Genomic DNA, 26,904 nt, shown 5'->3' with positions numbered 1-26,904 from the left:
ATCACCTTGCATTTCCTGGTACTCAGGTGGTTTGGGGAGGCAGAGGCTTGGGGTTCTGATCCAAGCTTCCCATTTACCAGCTCCAAGACCTGTCTGGGCCTCAGTGTCCCCAAGAGAGATGAGGAGGAGGATCTCTGTCTCAAAGGAAGTGTTTTCTGCTGGCCAGGGCCCAAGTGCCTGGGGGCCTTCAGTCTTCAGGGGGAGACAGAGGCACAGCCGGGAGGGCCCCCTAGCGTAGCTCCCCTCCAGCCTCTGGTCCCGTGGTCTCTGCTTCTGGAGGCAGAGGTATCATCCAGAAGCTGTCTGGGCCCCTGTGAACTAAAGGGCTGACCAGGGCGGGAGGGTGGGGTGTAGTGGCCTGACTATTCAGGAGGAGGCCTCGTGTAGAAGGGAGGACAGAATCCTCCAGAAGACCTCCAAGGCCCGGGCCCCCATCCTGGCCTTGCCCCTAACCCATGCTATGACCCTGGGCGCATCCTGGCCCCTCTGGGCCCTTCGGTGTCCCTATCAAACTGGAACCTGGGCTCGGCTGCGCTGCGGTGCCCGGCAGGTGCGTGGTCAGTGGGTTACAGGTGGTTTATTTCCATAGATTTACACACGCTGGAAAAGCCTCCGGGCCGTTGCCACTCCCTCCTCCCCCACCGAGGCTAGGTGCCCCCGACATGAAAGGGAAGTAACACTGAGGGGCAGAGAAAGATGCAGTTTGTGGGGTTGGGGGGGTCGAGGGACCCCCAATCCCTGGCATGTGCCACCTGGGCCCCTTGTGTCCATGAATAAATAACTCAGAGCCATCCACAGTGCGGGCCTCACTCTTCACTGTCCAACTTGAGGCTGATGCTCCGGGCCTTGCCTCTGGCCAGGGTGGTGGGCGGTGTCCCCGGGCCCTCACGCTCCACCTGGCTGGGGCCCCTGGAGCGAAGCAGCTGGCTCTGCTTGCGCAGGAAGTCCACGGGGGCAGCCCCGCCATAGCTGCTCTTGGCCAGGGCGGCCCTGGAGGGTCCCGTGGGGGCATGAGGGTGGGAGCCTGCCTCCAGCTGGCCCAGGTGGGCTACGTAGCCATCTGACAGGAACTGTGGGCAGAAGTGGGCAGGGATGAGGGCATGGCTGGTCTCAGGCTCACATGCACCCCTTGCCTGTGGACCCCCCACCCCCACCCCGCGCAGGCTCCTGGGGCAGTGCTGGCAGCATTCTAGGCCGGGCACAGTCTGACCCGGAGCCTCCTCTGAGCAGCTGGAACCCCAGATTGGCAGCCAGAGCGCCCTGGCTTTCCTCCTCGCTCTGCGCCTCTCTGGCCTTCAGTTTCCTGAGGTCTTGGTAGGAAAGAACAGCAACCGACGTTCAGTAAGCGCTTGCTTTGTTCCCAGCCCTGTGCATGTTTTGTGATGTCCCTGAGAGCTGGGGAGCTTGGTGCCAGTCCAGCATTTCCGTTCTCCAGACAGGAAATTGGGGCTCACAAAGCTCAAGGTCCATGCCCAGGACCAAGCCAGAGGGAACCAGTGCTCAAGGTCTTGGGCACACTCCGCCTCTGTCATCCATCCTGGCCTGCCCAGCAGCTCCAAGCTGTTCACGTCCCTATCCTAGGAGGAGCCCAGTCCCCTGAGGCCAGCTGGCTCTTTTAGAGTGGTCCCCTCAGGTGCTTCATAGCACAGGTGGTCCTGGTGGCCTGGGACCCAGGCTCTGCTGCCTGTCGGCCACCCAGTCCCCGCCTTCCCTCGGCCCTCACCTGGCACTGAGCTTGCAGCTTCCGCACCGCGCGGCCCACGATGTAGGTCTGGCTCGGGGGCAGGCCCAGTGCCGCATACACGGCCACATCTTTGGGGGACCCATAGCCAGCTACAATGTTCAGTTCCACCTGTGTTGGGAGAGGCCAGTCAACCATCCTGGTGCATCTGCCAGGCGTCCCGAGTTAGAGGGTATTGAGGGTGGGACTCGTGGGACCGAGGTGGGGCCACAGGGTCCCGTCACCAGGCCCCTGAGCTAGCCTAGTGGGTGGAGAGGACTAGGGGTTTCTCAGACCACTAGGAGGCCGGGCCATAGGGCCCTCTCCAGCCAGTTAGGGTCCCGGGCCGTGGGGGTGGGACCGGGTGGGCCTCTGCAAGTCCTATTGCCCAGGGAGGGGACGGAGCCGGACCCTCCCCTCCCCCTTCCCTTTCCCAGACTCACCTCCTGCACCAGGCTCTGCAGAAACATCGCCTTTTGGCGCAGTGGGTCATGGGTGAGGCCATCACAGAAGGAGACAACACCGTGAGGAAAGTTGTGCTGCGACAGCCAGGCCACCACGCGGTGCTTCTGCATATCAGGCCGGCCGGTTACGTAGACGATCAGGTAGCCGGCGTCCTGCCAGTGCCTGCAGGATGGGATGGAGGTCAGCTCCACGGGCGGGGTTGCGGGGGTGCGGCTGGTCACAGCAGCCAGCATGGGGGCGGAGGGGGGGGGCGGGCTTCTCCTACCTGACCACGTCCACGGCGCCGGCGCGCACCTTCGGGTCGCTGCCCATGATGGAGACGCTGGCAGTGAAGGAGCCGTCAATGCTGAAGACCACGGCCTCGGTGCCGCGGGCCACCACGGTCAGGCAGCACTCGGCGTACGTGTGGTCGCCCCTGTGGCCCACGTATGGGGTGAGCGGCATGGGGCAGGCGAGGCTCGGCAGAGCCCCAGCCCGCGGAAGCCCAGCCCGCCCGGCGCTCACCTGACCACCATGCGCACCGGGTAGACGCCGATGCCCAGCGCGCGCTCGAGGGGCACTGGGAAGGTGAGGCGGCCGGAGCTGTTCGTGACCTCAGTGCCGAAGTGGATCCACTTGCCTGACAGTGGCTGCGTCATGATGTAGACGTCCACCTGATGGGGAGAGCGGCCGAGAGGGCCCGTGGGCCTCAACCCCACGCACCCCCGGACCCTGAGTGGAGGAGGGTCTGGGCGGGCTGTCGTTGGGGGTGGAGGGACCAAGAGTTCCCTGTGGGCGAGGTCGGCTCGACAGGCGCGGGTGTACCCGGGGCCCAGGCCGCCGTGTCCTGACCTTCTCTCCTGTGAGCGTCACCACGTCCAGGGGCCCGTACATGAAGCGCGCGTTCAGCACCTGGGGGCGGCCCTCGCACACGACCGTGTCGCTTGCCCGGTGGTTGGAAGTGACGTTCTGGCGGGAGGAGACGGCGTGAGCCCGCAGCCCAGCTGGGCCAGGGATGCAGGAGGAGCTGTTGTGGGGGACCCGCGCCCAGGCAGGGGCGAGGCCCAAGTGGTGCGCGCTTTTCTGACCCGACCTGAGGTTGGGGGTGCGTGTAAACTGCGGCTCCCAGGGGACGGAGCCGTGACAGGACGGGATTCAGAGGGTGAGGTTCGGTAGGAGAGCGGAGATCGGATGTCCCAATTCCCGAAGAAAGGGGAGGAGATTCCCAATCTCCAGGGGCGGGGCCGAGGCTCGAGGAGGCGGGGCCAGGACTACAGGGGGCGGGGCGGCACCCGGGAAGGTGCTGGGCGGGGATGCTGGGGAGAGACTGCAGGGTCTGGCCCCTCGCGACACGAGGGGCAGGGCACATACCCGGATCTTGACCTGCGTGCGTTTGCGCTGCCACTTCTCCCTGGGGAAGGCCGGGCTGTAGATGGACGGCTCCTCGCATTCCGTCAGCTGCGGCTGCTCCTTCTCGATCACCTGTGCGCGTGGGGCCCCGTGAACAGGGAACCTGGGGCTGCACCTCCCCTGGCCCGCGGCTCCCCTGGTCCAGTTCTCATCTCCCACCCCGTATCCCCGAGCCCACCTGGCGCAGGATGAAGGCCACCACATCAGCCGACTCCCAGTAGCTGGCGTGGAAGAGGTGGGGCAGCGTGACGGTAGGGAAGGCGGTGAGCGCCTCGGGGCAGTAGAGTGAGTAGTCAATCCGCTTCGTCCCCCACCAGCGCTCGAGGACTGCACGGCCACGTTGGGCAGTGAGTCAGGGGTGGCCTCCCACCTCGTGCCCACGTGTCTGGCCCCCGGGTGCTCTTTCCTCCCTCCTTCCTGCCAAGCCTGCTCTTTGCCAAGTCCAAGGTTGGGTGCTGGGGCCCTCTCATCCCAGGGCAAGGCTGTTTCAGCTGGGCTTCCGGAGGTAGAAGTGCCACCCCCGAGGCAGGGTGGCTGGTTGACTTACTCTTAACCACCTCACCGGTGGTGCTGGGGGCAGCCGGCTGGGCCGGTGGATCGGAGCCTAACTCGCTGCCCTTCCAGAAGGCACCGCTGGCAGAGGTGGGCGTTGAGGGCACCAGCATCTCCAGCTCCTCCAGAAAGAGGCCTGAGTGTGTCTGCAGAGTGTCAGCTGGGGGAGATGGGCCAACCTGAGCAGCGGTCAGAGCCAGGCTGCCCTCCTGTCTTCCCACCTAGGGCTTCCAAGGCAGCTTGGCCCCCCACACTCCACCATCTCCCCTGCCAGCCCTCCCTGGTCAGGTCTTGGCTGAGGCTGAAGTGCCCCACAATTGGGTGGAAATGAAGAGCGGGGGCCTTGTCTCCTCTTAGCTCCCGCTGATGGCCCATTTGTATTCCTTTTAGAACGTCTGCTTCCACTGCTCTGGCACAAGCCCATTCATCTCGTGGGGCCACATGGGTACCCACTCGCATGCATATGGGTACGTGCCCCACAATGATACATGAACACAAGTGTATATGGATAAGCTGTGCACCCCTCCATGCAGATAAACGGCAGTCCCCCTCATTGCGGCCGTTCCCAGACACTAGCTCCCCAGCACCACTAGCTCCTCTCTCTAGCCCAGCCGTCACTACTGCCCCCTGCTCCTTGGCAGAGAATGTCAGAGGGTCTTGGGGATCCAGACCTCACAAAGGGCCTCCGTGGTCTGGGGATTGGTGACATTGAGAGCTCATCAATGATGGAGGAACCAGCTCATGTCTTCTTGGGGGAGGGGAGCCCATTCCCATCCCTCCCGGTTGCTGCCCCCCTCCTTCTCCCCTTTATCTTGGCTGGGGGCATACCCAACAGCAGGGATGAGCCATCTCCCAGGGGGAACTTCTGGTAGCGGGGCACGGCCAGTGGGGCGATAGCTTGGAACTTGGGGGCCAGCAGGGGCTCAAGGCGGGAGGCGCAGGGGTCGGCCGCGTGGAAGAGGTTGTAGATCTGCTCACAGGCCGGGCGCATCTGGGCCACTGGAACCCAGAAGATGAAGGAAGGAGGCGGTTCAGCTGGGCATACTGGGAGGCAGGGGGTGTGGGACGCAGCACCTGATGGACTATGTGACCCAGAGGCAGCACTTTCCAAACTGCACTCCCCGGGAGGTTACCAGGGTCCCGGGAAAGTGACACAGGTGTCTCGGCTAGGAAGAAATCAGACCCTTTATCTGCTGACGTGATTTGGGATGAAGTATTTCCCCTGCCTGTCAGAGCCCTTCTCAAGTGGAGCATCGTGTATGGGCTTGAGTTCCTCCTGGTGCACTTCGGGAAACTTGGCCTTGGCAAGTCCCTTCTTTCTGGGCCTCAGGTTCCCCTTCTCTAGCCAGCATCTTAGTTGGTACAGTGGGGTGTGGCAGTACTGCCAGCATCTCATGGGGGACAAAAGAGCTGGGGGGGGCAGATGGAGGAGAAGGTGCGGCTCCCACCCCCAGCCCGAGGGCTCACCCTCCAAGGCGGGCATCACGGTTTTGCGCAAAGCCAGCACCAGGCCCAGCGGGGAGCCAAAGAGGAAGAAGCCGGAGACCTTGAAGTCAAGGCGGGCAGCGCTGGTGGGGCCATCGGGAGCCTCAGAAGTGGCAGCAGGTGGGCAGGAGGCTGTGCTTGCCCGCCTGGGGTCCCCAGAGGAGGTGGCTGGGGGGGCTGCCTGCAGGCTGGGGCGGGGGGAGGGGTGCTCAGTGCCACTGCCTCCACAGCCCAACACAAGCCCAGGGCGTGGGTTATGGCACAGACGTGTCACCTGTTCTGAGGGCCCTCGGGCTCAGGACTGGTCATGTCACTGGGGGTGCGCTGGGCAGGCAGGACCGAGGGTTCTGGGCCGGCCCGGCCCAGCCCCTCCACCCCATCTGCCAGGGGGTCCCGCACTGGGCCGACCTCCGGGGACAGCAGCTCATTGGTCTAGACAAAAATAGGGGACAGAAATATCCTTAGGGTTGGAGGCGATTCAATTTCTACTGATTTGGAAGTGAGGAGAGAGGCTTGGAGGTTGACAGGGCCTCCAGGAAAGAACTCGGGGCAGAGCCCAAGAGGGGACAGCCCAAGAGGGGACAGCCCAAAGCAGCAGGGGAGCTGCCTGAAGAGAAGTCATTTTGCGGGGGACAGAGACCTAGAGCTGGCGAGTCACCCGCCTCCCGAGCAGGCAGGGCTTGGCCCCACTGACCATGCTCCCACGGCGGCTGCTGCCCCGGCTCCCCGTGCCCACGCCGGCACTGTGGCAGAGGGCGTCAAAGCCCAGGATCCCGCCGACGCCGTCTCCAATCAGCACCACCTGCGTGGGGAGAGTGGCGCCCTCAGGAGGGGCTGCAGCAGAGGGCGGCAGATGGGGGGGCTCCAGCAGCAAGCTTCCCAGGGACATCCCTAAGGCCTGACCTGCCCGCAGAAGCCAGCCCCCTCAGCTGAGCGCAGGAAGGCAGCATAGGCCTGGTTGGTGCGGGCGATGACAGTGGCCACAGCGCCCTGGTATCGGGAGGACGAGGTGGCCAGCAGTGGCAGCGCAGCCAATGGAATGTGGTCCTGGGAGCGGGACAGGCTGTCGCCGTCGTGGCTGTAGGGGCTCAGGCTGTGGGAGGAGGGGTGGTGGGTGGGTGGGAGGGCCTCTAGCCCCTCCACTGCCCCCCTCCAAGTACCCTTGGCCTGGTGGCAAGTCCTAGAACTGTGGGGAGCCTTTGTGGGAAGCAACAGCACCCAAGGGGCCCTTGTGATGGAACCATTGACTAGAAACTGGAGTTGGGCTGGGTGGGTGACGGGCCCAGCGGTCGGCTTCCTGGCCTCCTCCCCCTTTCCTCCTGGGCCCTCTTTGGTCCCGGGAGCCCCATGCAATCTGCACCTTGGAGACCCTGGCTGTCCCCCACCCTTCAACCCCTGACCAGTACTTGGAGACAAGGGCATAGGCAGCAGCGCAGATGGGCGGGCAGGGCACCAGACGCAGTGCCACGTGGCCCAAGGCCTCAGGGAAGTGGACTCGTGTGACAGCCTCAAAGGCCAGGCTCAGGGTCTGCACGTCTGCCTGCTTAGAGTTGGCATCTCCGGGGCCCGAGTCCAGGATGTTGCCGCTGTGCAGGATGAGGAAGAGGGCGTGGACTGCGCATGCCTCGGCCCCCAGCTCCCCGGCTCCATCCGGACCCTGTGGGGCACAGTGGGGTGCCGGGGGTGTCAGACCAGTAGCCTGCCTGGTGGGCAGGGAGGGGCAGAACTGCAGATGTCGGGTAGCTGACCAAACTCACCTCTGAGTCCCTGGGTGCTCGGGCCCCATCCCCAGTGTCTTTGGTGGCCTCAGTTCCAGGGTCTGTAGGACATGGGGAAGCGAGTGAAGGAGGCTGAGGAGCCTGTGGGGTTCCCTTCATCTGGCACTCCAGATACCCGTGCTTTGCTGTCTGCCCAAGCAACCCCCCCATCTTCCTCTGTCCTCCCTCATCAGGCTCTCATGGGTCATTTCACATTTCTGGGCCTTTGCACATGCTGGTCCTGCTACTATCAGGGACGCCTCTCCCCACAATGCTTGTTTGCCTGGAAAATTCCTTCTAATCCTGCCCTGTCCCATACAGTAGCCACCAGCCACGTGTGCCTGTTTAAACTGAAATAAATTAAAATGCAATACAGTACAAAATTCAGCGCCTCGGTCTCACTAGCCACATTTCAAGCACTTAGAAACCACATGTGGCCAGTAGCTAGAACATTTCCATCATTGCAGAAAGTTCTGTTAGAGCTAGTCCAATCCTTCAAAATCCCGCCTAGACGGGGTGCCTGGGTGGCTCAGTCGCTATGCGTCTGCCTTCAGCTTAGGTCATGATCCCAGGGTTCTAAGTTCCAGCCCTGCATCAGGCTCCCTGCTGGGCGGGAAGCCTGCTTCTCCCTCTCCCACAGCCCCCTGCTTGTGTTCCCTCTCACGCTGTCTCTCTCTCTGTCAAATAAATAAAATCTTAAAAAAAAAAAAAAAAAATTCCTGCTTAGACATCACCTCCCACGTGAAGACTTCCTGGACTCCAGATTAATTCCTTCACGTTTTGGGCTCTGTCTGACCTTGGAATACAGTCTAACCATCCATCTATCCACCCCTCCTCCACTCACTATGAGCACCCTCTCTGGACTGACTTTGATTCAGGACCCCGTTAAGCCTAAGACCGCGTGGCTCTCGGAGCGTCCAAGGCATACAGGGTGCTGGTGGCCGGCGGTCTTTACCTGGTGTCCCCTCGGCCTCCACGGGGGAGGCGAAGGCGTCGATGAAGTCATTGGAGTTCCACTTGGTCATCTCCTTGGGGAAGACCTCGTCACTGTCCGAGAAGCCTTCTGAAAGGACGAGGGGCTGTGTCACGGGGCAGTGGGAGCCGCTCAGGGACACCCCCACCCCCGCAGGGCTGTGGTGCTGACCATGGGCATCAAAGAACTCGTCCTCGGAGCTGTTCTCAGAGTCCCGGGCGATGTTCTGCATGCGCCACTCAGACAAGCTCTGGGGAGACACGCCCCCTGCAGGGCCATATCCCCTCAGCCTGGGCGCCCGGCCTGAGGGTGGCTCCTTCCCGCCTCTGGGCCCCAGCCTCACCTCCGTGCTGGGACGAGTAGGAGGAACGGGAGGAGGAGGACCACTGCTTGCCGAAACTGGCGTCAGGTGAGGCATCGGGGCCGGAGGGTGCCTCAGGCCCGTCGGGGGTGCCGGCACGGCTGGCCGCAGCCCGGGCCTCAACACTGGGCTTCCCCGGGGCCTGGGCCTCCGGCCCCTCACTGCTTGAGTTGCACTTGGCCATGCGCTGTGCCAGCATGCGGGCGGTCTCTTCCTCCAGCGCCCGGATGTCAGCCATGCTCAGCTCTGTCCATTCATCCTGCCAGCACCAGGCCTGGCGGTGGGCCCGTAGCATCACCCGTCGCAGACCTGCAAGTGCCCAGGCTTCAGAACCATACCCCTCCCCCCGAGTCTGAGTTTCCGTGCCGCTGCCACGGGGTAGCCACAAGCTAGTCCTCTACACTGGTGATGGCTGCCCTGGGCACACCACCCACCCGGAGCCATAAAGTAGGGCAGGGTGAGGGCCATCCAGGAGATGGGAATAGAAACTGGCGCATTTGTCTTCTGGCTCCACCTCCCTCCCTCCATCCCTGCCTCTTTTATCCCTCTGGACACCCCAACTCTGAGCACAAACCCGATGGTGACAACCTGGGAAGCTGGGACCAAGGCTTCTCGCTGCCTTTCTCACTAGCTGCCTGCTGACTTCTTCAGAGGAGTTGACAATTAGGCATTAACAGTTAATGAAATTGTTGATAGTTATGAAGGTGTTAATAGTTAATGGAAGTGTTGGCACTTAATGAAGTTTGTAGCGAAAGATGATACCCATTCTGGGATATTTTCATCTGAAGCAGAGGAATAAAGTTAGAAACTTCAATACCTAGGAGATAAACTAATAATGGTTGGATTATAATTATAAACTTCTGGAAGGAAATCGATCAGAATCTTACCAGCGGTTCCATGTGGGTGGTTTCATTTTCTTATTTGTGCTTTCTGGTATTTTTACAAATGCAAGCCACGGAGCCTCTTACTATTCTCTAAGCTAAATTTCCTCATCTGGTTTGTAAAATGGGACTAGCGTTCTTACCTTGCAGGGGTGTCATGGGGGTTAAAGGAATCCTGGCAGGATTAAGTGATTAGCCAGGCCCCTCCCATGTCGTGGAAGCTCAGTCAGTCCTAGTTCTTAATGCCTGGCCCAGCCTCCTGCTCGCTCACAGAAGGGAGAACTCAGGTGCAGAGACCGGAAGCAGCTCACTGGAGGTCCCATGGAGCCCAGACCCCTGGACGCCCCATCCGAGGATTTCCCTACCAGCAGGCGGCCCACTGTCAGAGCTGGGGGACAGGCAGGGCTGAGCTGCAGGCACCGTGGGGTTAGAAACAGGACTCCTGGATCTGGGGCCAGAGCATGGGGCCATGGGAGCTGGGAGTGGGAGGGACCCCAAGAATGGCGGCAGAGCCCTGGCTTAGTCTGTACTTGTGTGTGTTGCTGGTTAGGGCTGCTGACCCTTTTGACAGTTTCTAAGTCTCCCTTGATCCACAGAACTTTGGAGAACCCTGGAAGCTTAAGGGATGAAAAGCAGCCTCTCTGAATGTCAGAGCCCGCATGGACCTCAGAGATCATGTCCCCAGCTTCTTGCCCTCCTGACTCTTACCTATGCCTCAAGGCCAGGCCCCCCCAAACCCCAGCCGGGCTGGGCTGCTCCCCTCTGCTTCAGTGCAATATTGGATGGAAATGATGCCTTTTTGCTTCTGCGTCCCCAGTAGCCTGGGAGCATTCCTGGCTCAAACACGGGGGTGGGAGGGGGTCTGGTGCATGCTGGGTCAAGGGAGCCTCCTGCGGCGGGGTGCTCACCGACATCGTGGATGAACTGCTCGATCTTGGCCTGCATGCCCCAGTAGCGGAACTCAACCTTGCACAGCTTATAGGCACACATGAGGGGCCCTGTTTGGGCCGCTGTGCGCGCCCAATCATCAGCCAGCGGTCCTCGGCCAGTCTTGGCCGAGCGATACAGCCGAGGGTCCTCTTCTGCTTTGTACTCTCCTGGGGCCACTGCATCCCGCACGATGTCTATGGTGTCTAGGAGGAGAAGTTCCAGTGGCGCTGGGTCACACCAGCCCCCTCCCCACCTTCCCTGCCCTGGGATGGGGAGGGCAGCCTTCCATGGCCAGGAAGCTGAGGCCAGGAGAGAGCCTGCGACTTGTCAGGGGCTGCCCACTGAGGTGGCAGGTGGCCTGAGAGGGGCTTCAGAGTCCCTCCACCGGCCCTGGACCTCACCCAGGATGCGCTGTCTCCTCTCAGCTCCACTCAGGTTGAAGACATTGGGCTGCTGCCCACCATCAGGCAGGTAATATGTCTCTATTTCAATGGAGAATTTCTCCACAAAGGGGCAGGTGTACCTGGGCACAGGGCAGGAGTGATGGTCATTACTGTGCCCACCAGGGCTGCTCTCCTTGTCACTCCAAGCCTGCCCTCCCCCCCACTCACCGTGTTCGGGTGTAAGGATAGGCATTCCAGGATTCCTCTTCCACTTGCAGGGCAGCTTTGGGCAGCAGTGCCCGGAACCAGCCTGGGATGTGGGAGCCCACGTGGTACACCTTGTGTGTGTACTGCCCGCTGCCGCCGGGCCCATCCGTGTAGGGCCGGTTGGCCAGGATCTCCACACCACTGCCCTCACCGCTTGACTCCTCCCGGCTCTTTTTCTGCACCAGGGAGGGGGGTGCGGGCAGAGCAGAAAGGGCAGCTCAGCCCCCGCTGAGCTCCCGGCGGTCCCCAGCTCAGCCTGGCCCCCTGCACAGTGCCAGAGCCCTAGCCCCAGCTTTTCCACCTCCCCGAAACCGGACCCTGGTCCCCTGCAGTTCCTGGAGGTCAGGATCACAGCTGCTGTCCAGTCCTCCATAGGGCCTGCAGCCCGGCACTCACTCATTCACGTACTGATTGTCTGCTATGTTCCAGGCATATTGGGATTACATTAACCGGGATCTGCTGTTGAGGAACAAAGCAAAGATCCCTGCCTGTCCTGTGGGACTTCCGTCCCAGTGCAGAGAGGAACTTAACAGAAGCAAAGGACATGGTATGTTAGAAGGGGTAAGTGTTATGGGAAGAAGGAAGTGTAGGCTAGGGTCAGGGATATCGGGTTGGGATTACGATTATGACAGGATGATCAGGGAGAGCCTCATGGAGAAGATAACGTGATCTGACAGTGTGAATGTAATATGACTTGAAGTGGGGGAGGTAGATGTGGGGTGCGGATGGGGGCTGGGGGGAACTATTCCAGGCAGGGGGGATGCCAACAGAAGCTTCTGAGGCGGGAGTGTGCCTCCTGTGCTCCAAGGGCAGCAAGGAGGCCCGGGAGGGTGGCCTGGAAGAATCCAGGACAGTAAAAGGGATCCGCACTTCTCTGAGAACCTGACCCCAGTCCCCTCCCTCTCTGGGACCCCAATACCAGCTCCTGCCACACCCCTTGTATCTTGAGAGAACTCATATCCTGCCTGTTTATAGCTCCGGAGCCTGAACTCGGCTCACTCAACCCTCTGAGGCCAGATCCTGGCCGTTTTGCCTCTTGAGACCCTAACGCTCATTTCTGGGGAACACAGGCCTCCCTGAGGCTCTGAACCATTTTCCCTCCCTGAGAGCCTGCCTCGCTGCCTTCTTCTTCCCAAGCCTGGACCCCTACCTCACCCTCTTGGGTCTCTGCCTGCCCCTCTCTGTCACAGTTTTGGGGTCTGACCCTCATCCCCATCTCCCTGACCATCTCGGGTTGTAAGGATCGTGCACCCTCTGGGGATCGCGCCCCCCCCCCCAGGCTTCTCTACCACCTGGCACCCTTCCTGGCTCCTTGCCTCTCATTCTTGCCTGCTCATGCACTCCTTTCCCTCCCGCAAGGGGTTAGGATTCTAAGGAGGATTAAAGGAGATCAGAAGTGGGCTGAGCATCAACCAGGGGCCAAACACTTGGGGGATGGGGAGGCACCACTAGGCCCTTCTGCCCCTTTCCCCACAGCCATCCCCTCCCCACCCCCTGCACTGGAAGGGGGATTTCTCTGTCTTCCCCTAGGCTCTGAGTCCTTGCAAGCCCCAGAGCGGGGTTGATGGGGGTTGAGCTGGGCCCACCCCTCGTCCCAGGTGCGGCCTGCGCGCTCCTGCCACTACCCCATCATGAAGTGTGGCCCCCTTGGTCTCCTGCTTCCCACCGCCCTCACCTGGATCATGTAGAGCTGGGCCACCTGGTACTCATCCAGGCTCATGGGCAGCAGAATGTGGTACTCCTTGATGAGCATCCTGAAGGTGCTCGGCCGGCCGCGCGGCCTCCGCTCCGCCTGGCGCAGGGCACCGCGCGGCAGTCAGTGCGGGGCGGCGGCGCGCGGCCCCGAGCCCTGCGCGCCGGCCGGAGGGCTCGCGCCGCGGGACCCCATGCCTGGGCCCGCTACCGGGGAGGCAGAGGCGAGCCCAGCGCTGCCGCCAGCGCCGCCGGGGACCGCGAGCCGCAGCGAGGCTGAGCGCTGACCTCTTTTCCGCGCAGCCCCCGTCCCCCGCCCGCCCGTCGCCATGGCAACCGCGCGCTGACGCGGGCCCCCCGAAACGGCGGGCGCGGGCCGGCCGGCTAACGGGCCACCTTCGCCTCTCCAGCCGCGGCCGTGGCCCAAGCCCCCTCCAAATCTCTCGGGGACCCACCCCCAGGAGCCACAGTTCCCTCCTTCCTGGCCCGCCTTCCACGACCAGCCCCTGGGGGTCCGCCCCCTGCACCCCGTTTCCCCTACTTGGCGGGGTCGCATGTCCCCCACTCCCGGACATCCATTTAGAACCTTGTCCCCCGGGGTGTCTCTCCGCAGAGCAGTTCCGTGCGCCCCTCCTCTGAGCGTCTGTCAGTGTTCCCCACCCCCCGCATCTGAACCCACCTTCCAGGACCACATAACTAACCCCTCCGACCCCCAGATCTGCCTTCCCTATCCTGGCCCGCAGCCCAGTCCTCGACTTCCCCTCCTCAGCATCCTTCCTGGACTCCCGGCACTCGTCTATGCGGCTACCTCATCATCCTTCCCGGGGTTGACCCCTCTTCGGGCTGAGGCAAGAGTGGCTCCACTGGGTATCCCACGGGCCCCCACCCTGGGAGACCCGCTCCGCCCACCTGCGCCCCGGTTCCGCTGCGGGCACCCCTCCCACTCCCCACCTCGCACCCAGCGAACAGGCGAGAGGCCCCATTGTCCCCACTTCCCTCTGCTACCCGGCGTCCCCGTCCCCCGCTGTGCTCTTGGCCCGCCCGCCAACGTCCCGGCTCACCTCTAGTTTAGGGCGGGCACCCCTCACCCGGTACGGGCGGGGGCGGACGGGTCGTGGGTCGGAGCCCGGAGCGCCCCCCGCCCCAGCCTCGGGTTCCAGCAGTGGCCGGACCCTCTGGAGGCGCAGCGAGGGCCCATGGCCCCGACCTTCCTCCGGGTCCGCCCGCCGGCGCCCCTGCCGGCCCTCCCCGAGGCCCGCCGCGTCACTGCGGCCGCCCCGCCCCTTTCCTGGGCCCGGCTGGCCCTCCCCACTCCTGCGGGGTCCCGGCGGCCCCGCCCGCGGCGGCGGCGGAGGGCGGCCCCCGCCTTCCTTCCCCAAGCCGGCCGGGGAAGAGGCAGTTCTCCAATCGCTGGCGCTTTTTTACTCCCTCTGCTCTTTGGGATCCCCTAAGCTCTCATAGTTCCCCACCCTCGGCCAGCCCTCCCGGGGGCCATGGAAAAATGGCAGGACCCCATCCCCATTCTCCCCAGCCCTCGAACCTGAGACCCAGGGTAGGGGAAATGCCCCAGCCTGCAAAGTCTGGCAAGACGCCGCTGGTCTAACTAAGGCTTGCCTCTTCTGAGGGGCCAGGGTTCCAGTGCCCCAGGCTTCTAGGGTCATTCAGCTACACATTCAGGCAGAGAGTTGCAGTCACTCTGAATCCTCGGTCTGGCCCCTGAATGGGGCCCCATGACTTCCCACTGATGCCTTCCGGGTCCACAAGTCTGGCCAACCGGACCCCGGGCAAAGGCTGAGACACCTGAGGGCTGGGCTCATTGGACCACACCCAGCCAGCTAGTAGGTGCTGGGATGGCAGCACCGAGCTGGGTCTCACCCCTGCTGGAAGCCAGTCCTCTCCCCTTGGCTCTGCTTCCCACGTGCTGGGGAGAAGGAGGCAGCAGTACCCCCTCTCCTCTGAGGGGTCAGGATGTATTCAGAGCCTCCCAGGGCTGACTCAGAGTTTAAGACGTTAGGGCATTAAGGCATGTGAGGGCCTGCCTTACACGAACTGACATTTCCACCCTGCCAAGCATGACTGCCAACTCAAAGAACCCTCTAGGCCCAGGCTGGCCACAGTGCCCTCCAGCTGTGGAGGCTGCAAAGGCCTTGCGCTGCCCCCTGGTGGCAGCACGTGTAGGAGGGGCGGGCTCTCAGCTATGGGAGCTCAACCCTTTCCACTACTTAAAACTGGGAAGGCTGAGGGCGGGAGCAGGGCAGGGTCCCCACCCAAGTCAATGAAAAGCAGGGGCCAGGCAAGGCCAGGCTCAGTGACCCTCTCTCTCCCACCACTGCACCGCCCCTTTCCCCTCCCCGAGTCTCCCCTTTCCCAATTTCTTCCTGGCTTAGAAGTACCACACTCAGAAAGACTAAGAGGTAGAGAGAACAACTCCAAATTATCTTTTATTTATACAAAAAGGGTGTATTTAGCAAAAGACACTGAAAAAAGAGTCGCTATGGCCCAGGAGACAAGGCAGGGAGGTGACAGGCCTTCGGAGGCCCTGCTCGGGGAGGAGTCTGGGAAAAGTGGTGGAAGTCCTGGGTAAGTGCTGAGTGGTGGGGGCCACAGAAAGAGCAAGCTCCAGCTGGATCAACACTGTTGGCAGGTCATGGGTGGGGCTCACAGTGACCTCGCTGCTGACTCCTGACAGAGTCCCAGTCAGTGCTGTGGACTGGAGTGAGAGCCACCCCCTCGTTCCTGGAGGGCACCCACCAAGGGACACAGGACAGGAAGCCCAGGTTGGGAAGTGCAACTCGGGGTGAAGGCCAGGGAGAAGCAGGTGCTCTGCAGTGGCCAGGAAAGGTCCAGACGCGGTGGCGGACTTGCGTCCTGTTACGTGCGGGCGTTCCGCTCTGTCTCTGCCAGGCACTCTCTGACTAGGGCCCGGGCATGGATGATGCCTGAGGTGGGGATGGGCAAGGAACATACAGCGACCCTCCACAGTCCTACCCCCACCCTCCAGAGGAAGACCCCTCCCCCCTCACCCTTTCAGGGAAAGGGACAAGGACTATAATCTAATGAGGGGCCTAGTGAAATGAGCGGTTTGGCTAATCCTTAAATTTAAAGACAAATGTCCTGGTCCTTCCCCGAACACTCGCTCAATTTTAATTCCATCCTAGACACCGCTCTGGATAGTGGACACTGGCCATCGTCTAGGCTTGGCTCAAGTGGCCTCCAGATGTCCTTCCTTCCCTGAGAAGGGATTGTCCAGTTAGTTTCCCGAACAGGGAGGGTGGAGGCCGGAGACCTCACTTACCTCTCTTCAGGCGCTCCATGGCGCTCTTGCTGCCAGCATAGGTAGGCCGGATCTCTTTGCCCATCTCCTCTATGACTGACAGCAGGTCTGTGTAGGTGCTCTGGGAGCCCTGGGCTCCGGGTGGCTTCATCGCCTATGTCAAAAGAGGACAGGGCGATGAGCTCGGGCCCCGAGGGGACCTCCAGTCCCCATCCATACGTAATCCTTCGCCCCCACTCACCTGCACATAGCCCATGGAGGGCGGTCCAAAGTCGTTAAACAGGGGTCTGAAAGGGGCAGCGGCTCCCGGCACCGAGCCCGATGGCGATGGGACACTTCCGGCTGCAACATGCGCGAGTAAGAGGTCAGCGCGGGGCTGGGACGCCTCTCCCCAGCGTTCCAAGCCCCCGACCGGATTCGCCCGATTCCCTCCAAAGGGATGCTTCACTCCCGGCGCTCAACTTCAGGGACAAACCCCTCCCCCTGCGCTCCACCAACTAGCCCATACGTGACCACGCCCACTTCACAGGCCAGCAAACTGAGGCTCCGCGAGGGTAGGCGGCAGGCCCGGGGGGTGCAGAACTCAGGCCGTCTTCTCGTCGTGACCTCGACCACCCGGGCAGGCGAGCAGGGGCAGAGCTGGATCCTCACCTGTAGGTACCGGGGTGCCGGGCCCAGGGGTGCTGGAGCCGGGGGTGCTGCTGGGGGCGGGGGCGATGGGTTTGTAGGACATCCCCAACTCTTGGGTGCGGCGGACGCCGGCCGGCCGCTCCTCCGGGGTTGGCTGCTTGGCCGCTCAGCCGCGCTCTGATTGGTAAACCGGCCGCACGCCCCTGGTAAATAGAGCCCAGGCCGGAAGGGCGGGCGGACACGAATCCTCTCTCACTCCCGATTGGTGCGTGAGGATGTCACTCGGGCCTCCTCATTGGCCAAGACCGACCCCAACAGGCCGCAACCGCTGCTGATTGGCCTCCGCCTTTCGGACCTCGCACCTGTCTGCTCCGGATTGGGCGGTAGCTGACGCCCTACGCAATTGGCGAGTTCGCGGTCCGGGCCGGCGCGCTCTCAATCCGATTAGTCCCAAGGCCCGAGAGGCGGGGCCTCGGAAGCCGGGACACGGGTCTGGACCGCCGCGGTACGCGCGGAGGGCTCTTCCCGGCGCAGGCGCCGTCCTCACGTTCCGCTCCTGCTGCTTTGCACGTCAGCTTCGCATCTCCTGGTGTCGGTCCGGCTGGGCCTGCTATCGCTGCCGCCGCCGCCGCCGCCGAGCGCGCCTTTCCACAGCTCTGAGTGCCGGAGGACGTGAGGCTTTGACGTTCCGAGCCCTGCGTCTCACCCCGTGCGCTTTTACGTCACCTTTCACCGGTTCAGCACCCCGATCTCCGGTCTGCGCATGCGCCCACCTGAAGCCCTCGTTTGTTCCTATGGCAACGGGTCCGTCACCGACGCTACAGCCGCGCCTCTTCGCAGTTGCCTCGTTCCTCGGTCCAGGCTGGTGTTGGGTCCGAGGGCGACCTCAAAGACCCCTCAAGCTGTCCCCCGAGACTCCGAGCCTGAGCCTCCTACAACAGCAGGAGCAGCTCACCTTCGTTGAATACTCGCCGCGCGCCTGGCCTGTACCGGACGGTCCTGGGTGAGCGCGCCGGGTGATGGCTGGAATCTCACAGCACCCCACCCGCGGTTCCCCCCTGGGCAAGTTACCCACCTCAGTACGCTTGCGTTTCCCCGTCTTCGAGATGCGGACGTTAATAATAACTATCTCGCAGTGTTGTTGTGTGGATAAATGAGTTCCTAGGAAGCTGTTTTCATTGTGCTCTTTTCTGTCCATTTCTCCATCCAGGCCCCTCCCCTCAAATTTCATTCCTCACGACCCCAGACCTTAGACTCTCTTCCAAACACTAACCCTTTCTCCCAGGCGACTTCTCGAAACTTCTTCGTGTGCCCTTCATGCCCCAGGTCTGTGCATTTCCCTCATCTCCAGGACATTCGTTCATTCATTCATTCATCCAACGGACATTTTCTTTCTTTCTCTTTTAAAGATTTTATTTGTTTGAGAGAGAGAGAGCGAGCAAGAGCAGGAACAGGAGGGAGGAGCAGAGGGAGAGGGAGAAGCAGACTCCCTGCTGAGCAGAGAGCCTGATTCGGGGCTGGATCCCAGGACCCTGAGATCATGACCTGAGCTGAAGGCAGACGCTTTACTGACTGAGCCAGCTGGGCGCCCCCAGCAGATATTTTCTGACTCCATCCTCCATCCCAGGCCTTGTGCCGAGCACTGATGATATGGAAATAACCTGGCCACAGATTCTGTTCTCAAGGAGCTCCTAGTCTCAAGGAGAGAAAGACGGGAAAGCAAAGACACACTGTCCAGTAAGACAGTGTGGAGACTGGTACAGGATGCATTGGAACTTAGAGGAGCCCGCTTGGTGACATCACAGGAGTCTTCCCAGGGGAGGTGGCATTCAGCTGGTGAAGGAACAAATAAACTGTGATATATCCACAAAATGGACCATTTATTCAGCAGTGGAGGGAAATCATCTGTCTAGCCATGAAAAGACACAGGTAGGCATTTTGCTGAGTGAAAGGAGCCAGTCTGAAAAAAAGCCACACGCTGTATGAGTCCAACCGTATGACATTCCGCAAAAGACAAACGTATACATAAGGTAAACAAATTACTGGTTGCCAGGGGTGGTGAGGGATAGACTTAAATAGGCGACACGGGATGTTTTTTCTTTTAAGGCAGTGGAACTCTTTTGTATGAATCTGTAATGGTGAATACACGATATTAAGCATTAGTCATAAAGGGTAAACTCTAATGTAGGCAAAATTAAAGAAATGATGGAGGAGGTCAGGGGATCCCAGGATGGAACAGAATGTGACCAAAGGACCTGCCGTATCATAAATGAATGAGACAGCCTCATGACGGAGTGGGGGAAAGAGTGGATGACTAGAGAGTGAACACAGAGGAACTGCAAGGAAGCACGTATACGTCGGTAAAGGGGTTTCCTGTGGCGTGTGCGTTAGCAGCTCTGAAACCACAGCACACGTCCACCAGAATCGAAAATTAAGTCAGTTAGGAGGGAGGAGTTCTCATCACCGGAATGAGAAGTGACAGGTAAGCAAGGGGAGGAGGCTAGTATGATCCGCGTGATAAGGGGTTGGAACTGGAGACGTTAGTAGGAACCCTATTCAACACAGATACAGTCAGTTGCATACAGAAATATTTTAAAAATTGTATATACACAGATGAGTGTACATACATCTCTCCTCTGTGCTGTGAGGGCCTAGAAGCAACCTAGCACCCAGATCTTGGTTTCTAATGGCATTCTCCAATAAAATGAACCAGAGCTCCTTGGGGAGATGGCTAATTCTAAGACTGGGGCAGGAAATACACAAGATAATCCTGAAGCATCTTATAGTGCCACAACGTAAGAAAATGCTAAAAAACAAACAAAAAAAAAACCCCGAACCCTCCATACTCCAAAACCCCAAATGCCACCACAATGGGTATATGCCGAAGGGACACAGGAGTCAGCTGAAAGGGGTCCCAGTGGCCACAGCTGGAGTGATTTGGAAATTTAAAGGTAAGTGTTGGATTATAACTTGTGCAAAATAAATATCTATGTGCCCATACTGATATATATATATATATTTGAATAAATGAAGGGGGAGAAGAGACAAATCTATATAGAATTCCAAGTAGTTTATGTTCATACTCAGCCCTTAATGAAGTGGATTACAACCCCTCACCCCTTCAGTGTGGGCTCTACATAGTGACTTTCTTCCAGAGAATGTAGTACACAATGGGAGAAAGAAAAAGAGGAATTTTATAGTGTAGAAACGTGACCAACCCCACCTCAAGCCAGGCGATCAAAGCCAACATCAATAGTGATGTCATGTTACAGTAGGCACCCTTAATCTGACGGGATGAGAAGGGCACTCGCCTCTGTGGCCGTCCTCCTGCCAGCCCATAACCGTGGACTAATCGTGAGAGAAGCATCAGACAAATCCCAATTTAGGGATGTTCTATAAAATACCTGAGCAGTTGTCCTTGAAACTGCCAAGATCATAAGAAAAAAAGGGAAGTTTAAGAAACTATCACAGTCAAGAGGAGTCTGAGGAGACACGATGCCTCGTGCAATGTGGTGTCCTGGATGGTATTCTGAAACAGCAAAAGGATAATCAGGGAAAAAATGATGAAATCTGCAAGAAATACAGACTTTAGTTAATAACAGAGTGTCAGTGTTAGTTCATTAACTGACAAATGTACCATTCTAATATGAGATACTAGTAGTGTATGGTGGTTAATTTTAAGTGTCAACTTGTCTGGGTCACGAGTGACCAGATACTTAGTCAAAGACAATTTTGGGTGTGTCAGTGAGGGTGTCTCCAGGTGCGATTATCACCCATTGAATTGGCAGACAGAGTAAAGATGACCCTTCCCATGGTGGGTGGGCCTTGTCCAATCAGTTGAAGACCTGAAGGGAACAAAAGGGCTGAGTAAGAGGGAACTTCTCCTGCCCAACTGTTGAGCTAGGACATCAATCCTCTGCCCTCAGACTAGAACCTACACCATCCACCCTCCTGGTTCTCAGGCTGTCGGACTCAGACTGGAACCGAACCCCCAAGTTCTCCTGGGTCTCCAGCTTGCTGATTGCAAATCTTGGGACAGCTCAGCACCCATCGTCACCTGAACCAATTCCTTGCTATAAATATCTTTATACCCAGTACACACACCACACACCACACACACACACACACACACACACACACACACACACACACACAGGTATCTCCTATTGGTTCTGTTTCTCTGGGGAATCCTTGACTAACACAGGAGAAGCTGGCCAAGGTGGAGGGTGAACAGGACCTCTCTGTACTATCTTCAAGATAATTCTGTAAGCCTACAACTGTTTTAATAAAATAAGTGGATGGCGTATCATGATCTGGGTGGTGGCTATGTGGGTGCACACACGTGTGAAACTCGTGCACTTAGGGTTTATACACCTTATTAAATGCTGTCGGCAGTAGTCAAACTATTTGAAGGGGACTTAACGTATATCTGACTTTCCAGCTTCTCTGGGGAAATCCGAGGGTCTCCAAGCTCCGGCCTGCTCCACCTGGCAGGGGTCGCTGGTGTTGGGCGACTGGTGCCCCCTTGAAGTGGACAAGGGGCTCTTAACTCAGCACAGTCTCTGCCTCCTCTCTCTTCCCTCGCGGCCCTCGTCCCGGCTCCAGCAGTTACCTCGTTGGGACCTGGGCCATTTTGGGGTCTTTTGGTGCTGGCAGATAATGCGGCACCTAAGTCCCTCACCTCCCGCCCCCACCCCCAACCATAGAGCCTGCCAGCCTAGGAGCCAGGGGGCAGTGGGAGGCAAACCCTGAGAAGGATTCTGGGTTTCCTCCGATGCACATGCAGTCACTACCCCCATGCCCTGCAGAGGGGACAGACATCATCTCAGGCAGCAATGCTGTCTCTACGGGCCCGCGAAGGGTGTGGGAGGGAGGGAGGACCACAGCTCCCAGAGATGCCGTGGGGCCCGCGCATGCCCTCCTCATCCTGGGGCCTGCCAGGCCGGCAGGAGAGATCCCATAATTAAGTATTAGGATTAATTGGGATCTGCCGGGCGAGGGAGTGGTGCCGAGGCTGCTGGAGCCAACCCTCACACTTCGGAGCTGGGCTCTGGGCTGGGTGGGACACTGGCATGCGCCTGCCTCCTCAGTCCCCAGGCTACCTTGTTGGCAGCAGTGGTGACGGTGAAGGCTGGGCAGGGGGCTGAGAGCTCCCACCCCTTCTCGACCAGGTCAGGCACCAGCGGGTGGGCACAGCCGTAGGGCAGGCTGTGCTCTGCCAAGCAGGTGTTTGCTGCAGCTAGGAGAGCCTGAGGCCTGGGGCCTCCCTGACCCGGAGCCACCCTGTCCTGTTGGCCCTGGAGCCAGGGTTGAAGTCCCACCTCCGCTTCGTCCTAATCTGTGTGACTCCACGTGAGCCCTCGTCCTCCCAGAGCCTTCTGGTGCTGGGAGCAGGAGCAGGATTAACCTGGGGACCATGGGGGTGGTAGGTTGTGGCCAGTTCCGGAGCAGAAGCGTGATACAACGCAAGTCACATTTTGGGAAGAAAAATCTGGCCGCACGCGCTAGGGCATGTGTAACCCTGGGCCTTTTTACAGGAGGAGGGGCCCAATGCATCCCAGCTCTGGGAGAAGCAGTGGGCGCTTCCTCCTCTAGGGACGTCTCCTGACACTTGCCCTCTGATGGGCCCAGGATCCAGAAGGGGCCACTGCCCACGGTGGAGTTCAGTCGAGGGTCCTCCCAGCCCAGGACTTAACTTCTGGGGGCCAAAGACCAGGTCCTGCAGGATATACCAGTGAGAGGTAAAAGCCATCTCCCCAGGCCCCAAAATACTTTATTGTTAGACAGGGACGGGCATGGGGTCTTGATGGGGATGAGAACACACAGGCAGGAGGAAGGAGGGGCGGAGGAGGGCCATTTGGAGGCGGTGGGCTTCCCGGCTGTGGTCCCAAGTTCCTGTCTGCTGCCTCCAGCTTCTCTGCCCAGATGGCTTAGCGAGACATCATTCGCACAAACTCTGCCGGGACAAAGCCAAGGTTGCAGGTCTGTTCTCGGGAGCCCAATAGCTGTGAGAATATACTGGCTTTGAGGTGGGAAGGAGTGCGGTCCAGGGCAGGGCCTGCAAGGGAGTTTTCTGAATCTGGTAGGGAGGAGGCCTTGGGGCTAAGAAGAGGGGCTTTGTTTTATGGGGAAAACAAAAAACAGAAAAGACAAAACCCTTGTAACTAAACCTATTTTCCTCTTTGCTTTGGCTGCTAGGAAGCTCAGGAACAACTTTGGGGCCTACTACAGAGAATTTCTACATGCTGATTTTCCTTGGCTTCCTGTTAGTGTTCAACCTTTGTTTTCGCCCTGTGGGAATCCAGCACAGAGGGAGAACTGGGTTCTGGTCAGCCTGCCTGGCTTCACATCCTGGTTCCATCCACAACTTTTGCTAAGCACTCACACTTTCCTAAGAATTGACTTTGTTGTCTTGCTCATGGGGAGAGGACATAGGGTGCTCAGCCCAGGGTCTGGCATGCAGTGAAAATGCTCCTTTTAGCCTTTCCTTGTCTGTTAGAAACCTCCCAGGGTGTGTGGCACTAAGCGCGGAGGGCGGTGGGTGGTACCTTCGAAGTCCACCAGGCCGTCCCCATTGAGGTCAATGTCGTGGAGGATCTCGTCCACCTCCCGCTGGCTGAGGCGCTCCCCCAGCAGGGCCTTGAGGGCTGCCCGCAGCTCAGCGAAGCTGATGCAGCCGTCCCCGTTGGTGTCAAACTGTGATGGCATTGGTCGTGGCGTTGAGTCCCCGACCGAATCATTCATTCACTTGGCCCTCACTCGCAGCAGACCCGTAGGCCACCCCCCCCCCCACCGCTGCCCTTCAGCCCCAGTGGCCGCACCTCCCGAAAAGCGTCCCGTAGCTCCCTGACCCCGATCATGTCGGCTGTCTCTGCCAGCAGCTTGGGGCCCATCAGCTCCACAAAGTCTTCAAAGTCCACCTTTCCGCCACCTGGGGGCCATGCCCATTGGAGACCCCAGCCATCAGGGACCCCTGCCCAGCCCCTCCCCTGCTCACCTCTCCTGGCCTCTGTCCCTGTCCACTGCCCCAGTAAGTGGGCCCTTCCCTCTCGTGGTGGTGGGGGGGAGGGCAGGCTGGGTCATCTGTGTTTTCTGGTGGCTTTTCCTAATTTTCCTGAAGATTTTTGATTAGGTTTAAGTCCTCACTCCAATGACCTGGCTCTGGGACCTTAGCTAAGTCACTTAAGCTTCCAAAGCCTCAGTTTCCTCATCTCAAAAATGGGAATAATCGTCCTTGCCCTGCCTATCTTGCCGGGGGTGGGGAGATTCTTCAGAGGCAGAGAGAGTGCCTTGGGGAGGAGCAGGGGCCCGGGCTCTGGGGGTGACCTGTGTGGGCACCTGCGTTCCCCAGGCTGCCCCGCTGCTCAAGCCATGGCCATGGCCATGGCCTCTGGAGAACTGGGGGTGGGTGGGGCGCGTCTGAGGCACATACTGATTTGCTGTGAAATCTCGATGAGCTCCATCTCGGTGGGCATGTAGCCCAGCGTCCTCATGCAGGCGCCCAGCTCCCGGTAGCCGATGTAGCCGTCCCGGTCTCGGTCAAACTCCTGGAAGGCCACTTGCAGCTCTGCCGGGCAGGGCAGGGTCAGCAGCCCCCACGCGTCCCCCTGGACCCCGGCCTGGACCAGCACACCCTTCTTCCTTTGGTCTAATCACTTCCTCCTTGTAAACATCAGTTCCTCTGCCATCTCAGTGTCTTGGCTCATGTTATGCCTTTAATTCAAATATTTAAGGAGCATCTACTATGGGCCAAGCTCTGCTCTAGGTACTGGGATATGGCAGGAAGGAAGGCAGGGAGGGAGAGAGCGAGGGAGGGAAGGAGAGAGAGGGGAGGGAAAGAAAAGGAAACAATCCCTGACCTCACGGAGTTCACGTTCTGGAACCTTCTACCCTCTTCTGGTCCTTACATCACCTACTCAAGGAAGTCTTCCCTCTACATTGAGTCCCCTCCAGCCCATTTGTTCATTTTCTTGAGATCACTTAGCACCATTTGTACTCATAGTTGACTTATCGACATCTGTCCCCGGAGGACATGGGCTGCCTCTGTCCAGTTCGCCCCTTCCCCAGTGCTCCCCACACAGGGCTAAGCACATGGTAGGCACCCAGGAGGTATTTGCTGAATGAACAAATATAAAAAGGGCCCTTGACCCGCCTGGCAGCTGAGATCCGGGAACGGGCAGCTTTGGGCTCTGTCAGCCCCTCTCCATTCAGTCTGGTCCCCATCTCTTCGATCTCCTGAAGCTTCCTCCTTGCCCCTAGTTCCTCCTAGAGACCAGCTGAGGCCCCGCCTATGCCCACCCTTCTGGACACTCCAGTCTTTTCCAGAACCCTTTACCTTCGATCTCCTCTGGCCGCAGCTCCCGGTCCTGGGGCGGGGCGGGGGGAGGCGGTTTGCACAGAGAGGTTAAGAAGTCCCTGGACCACCCAGGCACCCGTACCCCTTCCTCTTGTTCTTTGGGGACCCCCACTCGGCACCCCCAATGGGACGGGCAGGGCCTGTGTCTGTCTGACACTGCTCAGACCTGCTCCTACCCATTTCTGCTGACTGACCTGGGTGTCTTGGGCCACCCCCTTCCCTGCCCCCTGCCCAGATCTTTCCCGGGGCCCACCTCCTGCCCCCACCATCTTGTAGGATGCTCCATGTGCCGGAAGTGGATCTGGTGTCGGGCAGAACCTCTGACTTGACCTCGGGGACCTCAGTGTCGCTGTATGTCTCTTGTTCTCTCTCTGTTCCTCTCCTGAATGCCCAGCTGCCTCCCTGCCCACCCCCTTGGTGGCTGTCTCTGGGGCTTTCTGGGTCTCTCTCTGTCCTCCCCTCTCTCTTTCCTGGCATGTCTCCCTGGGTCTTCCCCCTGTTTGATCTTGTTTCTGTGTCTCCACTTTTCCTTGCCCCACCCCCTGGATCTGGGTGCCTTTGCTCCAAAGACCCCACTCCATCCTCTCCCCGCTACTTAAGGAGAGGCAGAGAGGAGGCAAAGACAGGGGCGGCCGTACATACGAGCTGGGTGGCGGCGATGCTGGGCCGCAGGAAGACGCAGGCGGGCCCAACCAGGCTGTTGAGAACCGAGTAGCCCTGGATACCCAGCCCCGGGTCCCCCTGCTCCTCAGGGCTGGGGCTGGGGCCACAGCGGGAGCCCCCTGGGGGGTTGCTGGGCCGCTGCCAGTGGTCCTGCAGCAAAGCCAGCTGTGAGCTGGGGTAGCGGCCCCTCCACTCTCATTGACCAGCCTCTCCCATCTCTGGAGCCCAGCACAGGACAGTGAGGGCTCTCACCCATCAACGCTCTAGGCTGGAAGGTCCCGTCCCCTTACTGTTCAGTTGGGCTACCCGAGGTCCCCCCGAAAAGGAAGGGACCGGGCTAACGTCACTTAGAAAGCCAGTGGCAGAATGGGACCTTGAGCTCAAACACTGCGTCTCCCATCTCTGACCAGCGGAGAGCAGGGACAGCAGCAGGCACAGGCAGCTGGGTGGGCAGCTGGGGGGCCCGCATGAGGTTGGTGGGGAAGGTCCACTGGTCCATGGGAGGGGCTAGAGTCTGGGGCCTTCTCAGGGAAAATCTTGATTGGTCCAGGGCCATGGGAACCAACCCCTCCATCCCCCTGCCATGGTCCCTCTCTAACCCCAGCCCGGCCCTCACTCCGGGCTCTGCCCACCCCACCTGACCCTCCCAGGCTACAGCCCAGCCTCCTGGCCTTGGCTTCTCCCCCTTAGCCGTCCTACCTTGGGCCCCCGGTGTCGAGGCCGCTTGGCACAGTTTCCCATGGGCTCCTGAACCATGACAGGCCTGGAGTCCTGGGGGCAGCCCAGGCCCGGGCCTCAGCGGGTGCTGTGGGCTCCTGCCAGCCCCCAGCTGCTCCCAGTGAGAGTCTGGGAGCACTGCAGGGGATTTTCCTAGGGTTTTGTGGGGAAGATTGGGAGCGGGTGGGCAGGCGGGGAGCCCTGGGCACGGGGGCTTGGGTCCTAATCCAGGATTATCTCTGAGCATCTCTGCTGGTGAGGGGGGCCACTCAGGACCCAAGGCCCCCTGGAAGGCACAGCTTCCCTGTGCTCACTCCGGAGGGTCTTCCAGAAACCCCCTCTAGTGCTTTTGCCTCCAGACCCTACCCCTGAGCTCCCCCAGTCGGGAGAGATTTAATGCCTTCAGAAG

At 59.9% G+C, this 26,904-nt stretch overlaps 3 protein-coding genes across 4 annotated transcripts; all 3 read right to left on the bottom strand.

Moving 5' to 3' along the window:
• Positions 1-558: 558 nt before the first annotated feature.
• LOC111150228 (phosphatidylinositol transfer protein membrane associated 1) lies at positions 559-14,070 on the bottom strand. Its single transcript, XM_022507651.1, has 24 exons — positions 13,917-14,070; positions 12,839-12,955; positions 11,125-11,339; positions 10,915-11,036; positions 10,492-10,716; positions 8,685-9,011; positions 8,513-8,608; positions 8,324-8,431; positions 7,369-7,430; positions 7,018-7,268; positions 6,515-6,704; positions 6,306-6,413; positions 5,886-6,043; positions 5,594-5,799; positions 4,955-5,125; positions 4,122-4,286; positions 3,753-3,901; positions 3,536-3,646; positions 3,017-3,133; positions 2,690-2,838; positions 2,451-2,600; positions 2,164-2,347; positions 1,724-1,852; positions 559-1,070 (listed from the first exon to the last, which is right to left on the bottom strand). Exons 2-24 carry the CDS (start codon positions 12,914-12,916, stop codon positions 807-809), a joined length of 3,735 nt encoding a protein of 1,244 aa, XP_022363359.1. The 5' UTR covers positions 12,917-12,955; positions 13,917-14,070; the 3' UTR covers positions 559-806.
• A 1,200-nt stretch (positions 14,071-15,270) lies between these two features.
• Positions 15,271-17,469, bottom strand: LOC111149484 (cyclin dependent kinase 2 associated protein 2). Of its 2 annotated transcripts, none has more exons than XM_022506577.1 (4): positions 16,781-17,469; positions 16,371-16,471; positions 16,151-16,283; positions 15,271-15,794 (listed from the first exon to the last, which is right to left on the bottom strand). In XM_022506577.1, exons 1-4 carry the CDS (start codon positions 16,860-16,862, stop codon positions 15,727-15,729), a joined length of 384 nt encoding a protein of 127 aa, XP_022362285.1. In that variant the 5' UTR covers positions 16,863-17,469; the 3' UTR covers positions 15,271-15,726. The 2 variants fall into 2 exon arrangements, with proteins under 2 accessions (XP_022362285.1, XP_022362286.1); XM_022506578.1 differs by having other exon boundaries at positions 16,638-17,097.
• A 5,220-nt stretch (positions 17,470-22,689) lies between these two features.
• LOC111149483 (calcium binding protein 2) lies at positions 22,690-26,534 on the bottom strand. The gene is made up of 7 exons (XM_022506576.1): positions 26,478-26,534; positions 25,758-25,928; positions 25,095-25,125; positions 24,192-24,326; positions 23,581-23,690; positions 23,308-23,455; positions 22,690-22,715 (listed from the first exon to the last, which is right to left on the bottom strand). Exons 1-7 carry the CDS (start codon positions 26,532-26,534, stop codon positions 22,690-22,692), a joined length of 678 nt encoding a protein of 225 aa, XP_022362284.1.
• Positions 26,535-26,904: the final 370 nt, after the last annotated feature.

This window comes from Enhydra lutris, unplaced genomic scaffold (assembly GCF_002288905.1).
Source record: "Enhydra lutris kenyoni isolate GAN:26980312 unplaced genomic scaffold, ASM228890v2 scaffoldscaffold22, whole genome shotgun sequence".
NCBI lineage: Eukaryota > Metazoa > Chordata > Mammalia > Carnivora > Mustelidae > Enhydra > Enhydra lutris.
The sequence above is the reverse complement of the archived record's forward strand: the minus strand, read 5'-3'. Positions and strand labels throughout refer to the sequence as shown.

What these genes read in the sequence shown, in the direction of transcription:
- LOC111150228 (XM_022507651.1), bottom strand. Translation starts at nt 12,916, where the DNA reads ATGCTCATCAAGGAGTACCACATTCTGCTGCCCATGAGCCTGGATGAG. An exon ending in GAGCACCCAGGGACTCAGAG is followed by an intron (nt 7,269 to 7,368) that starts GTGAGTTTGGTC and finishes TGTGCCCCACAG; the next exon opens with GGTCCGGATGGAGCCGGGGA. An exon ending in GCACGCAGGTCAAGATCCGG is followed by an intron (nt 3,134 to 3,535) that starts GTATGTGCCCTG and finishes TCCTCCCGCCAG; the next exon opens with AACGTCACTTCCAACCACCG.
- LOC111149484 (XM_022506577.1), bottom strand. Translation starts at nt 16,862, where the DNA reads ATGTCCTACAAACCCATCGCCCCCGCCCCCAGCAGCACCCCCGGCTCC. An exon ending in CGGCACCCCGGTACCTACAG is followed by an intron (nt 16,472 to 16,780) that starts GTGAGGATCCAG and finishes CGCATGTTGCAG; the next exon opens with CCGGAAGTGTCCCATCGCCA. An exon ending in CATGGAGCGCCTGAAGAGAG is followed by an intron (nt 15,795 to 16,150) that starts GTAAGTGAGGTC and finishes TCCCCACCTCAG; the next exon opens with GCATCATCCATGCCCGGGCC.
- LOC111149483 (XM_022506576.1), bottom strand. Translation starts at nt 26,534, where the DNA reads ATGGTTCAGGAGCCCATGGGAAACTGTGCCAAGCGGCCTCGACACCGG. An exon ending in GCATCGCCGCCACCCAGCTC is followed by an intron (nt 25,126 to 25,757) that starts GTATGTACGGCC and finishes GCCCCGCCCCAG; the next exon opens with GACCGGGAGCTGCGGCCAGA. An exon ending in CGGCCTGGTGGACTTCGAAG is followed by an intron (nt 22,716 to 23,307) that starts GTACCACCCACC and finishes TTGTCCCGGCAG; the next exon opens with AGTTTGTGCGAATGATGTCT.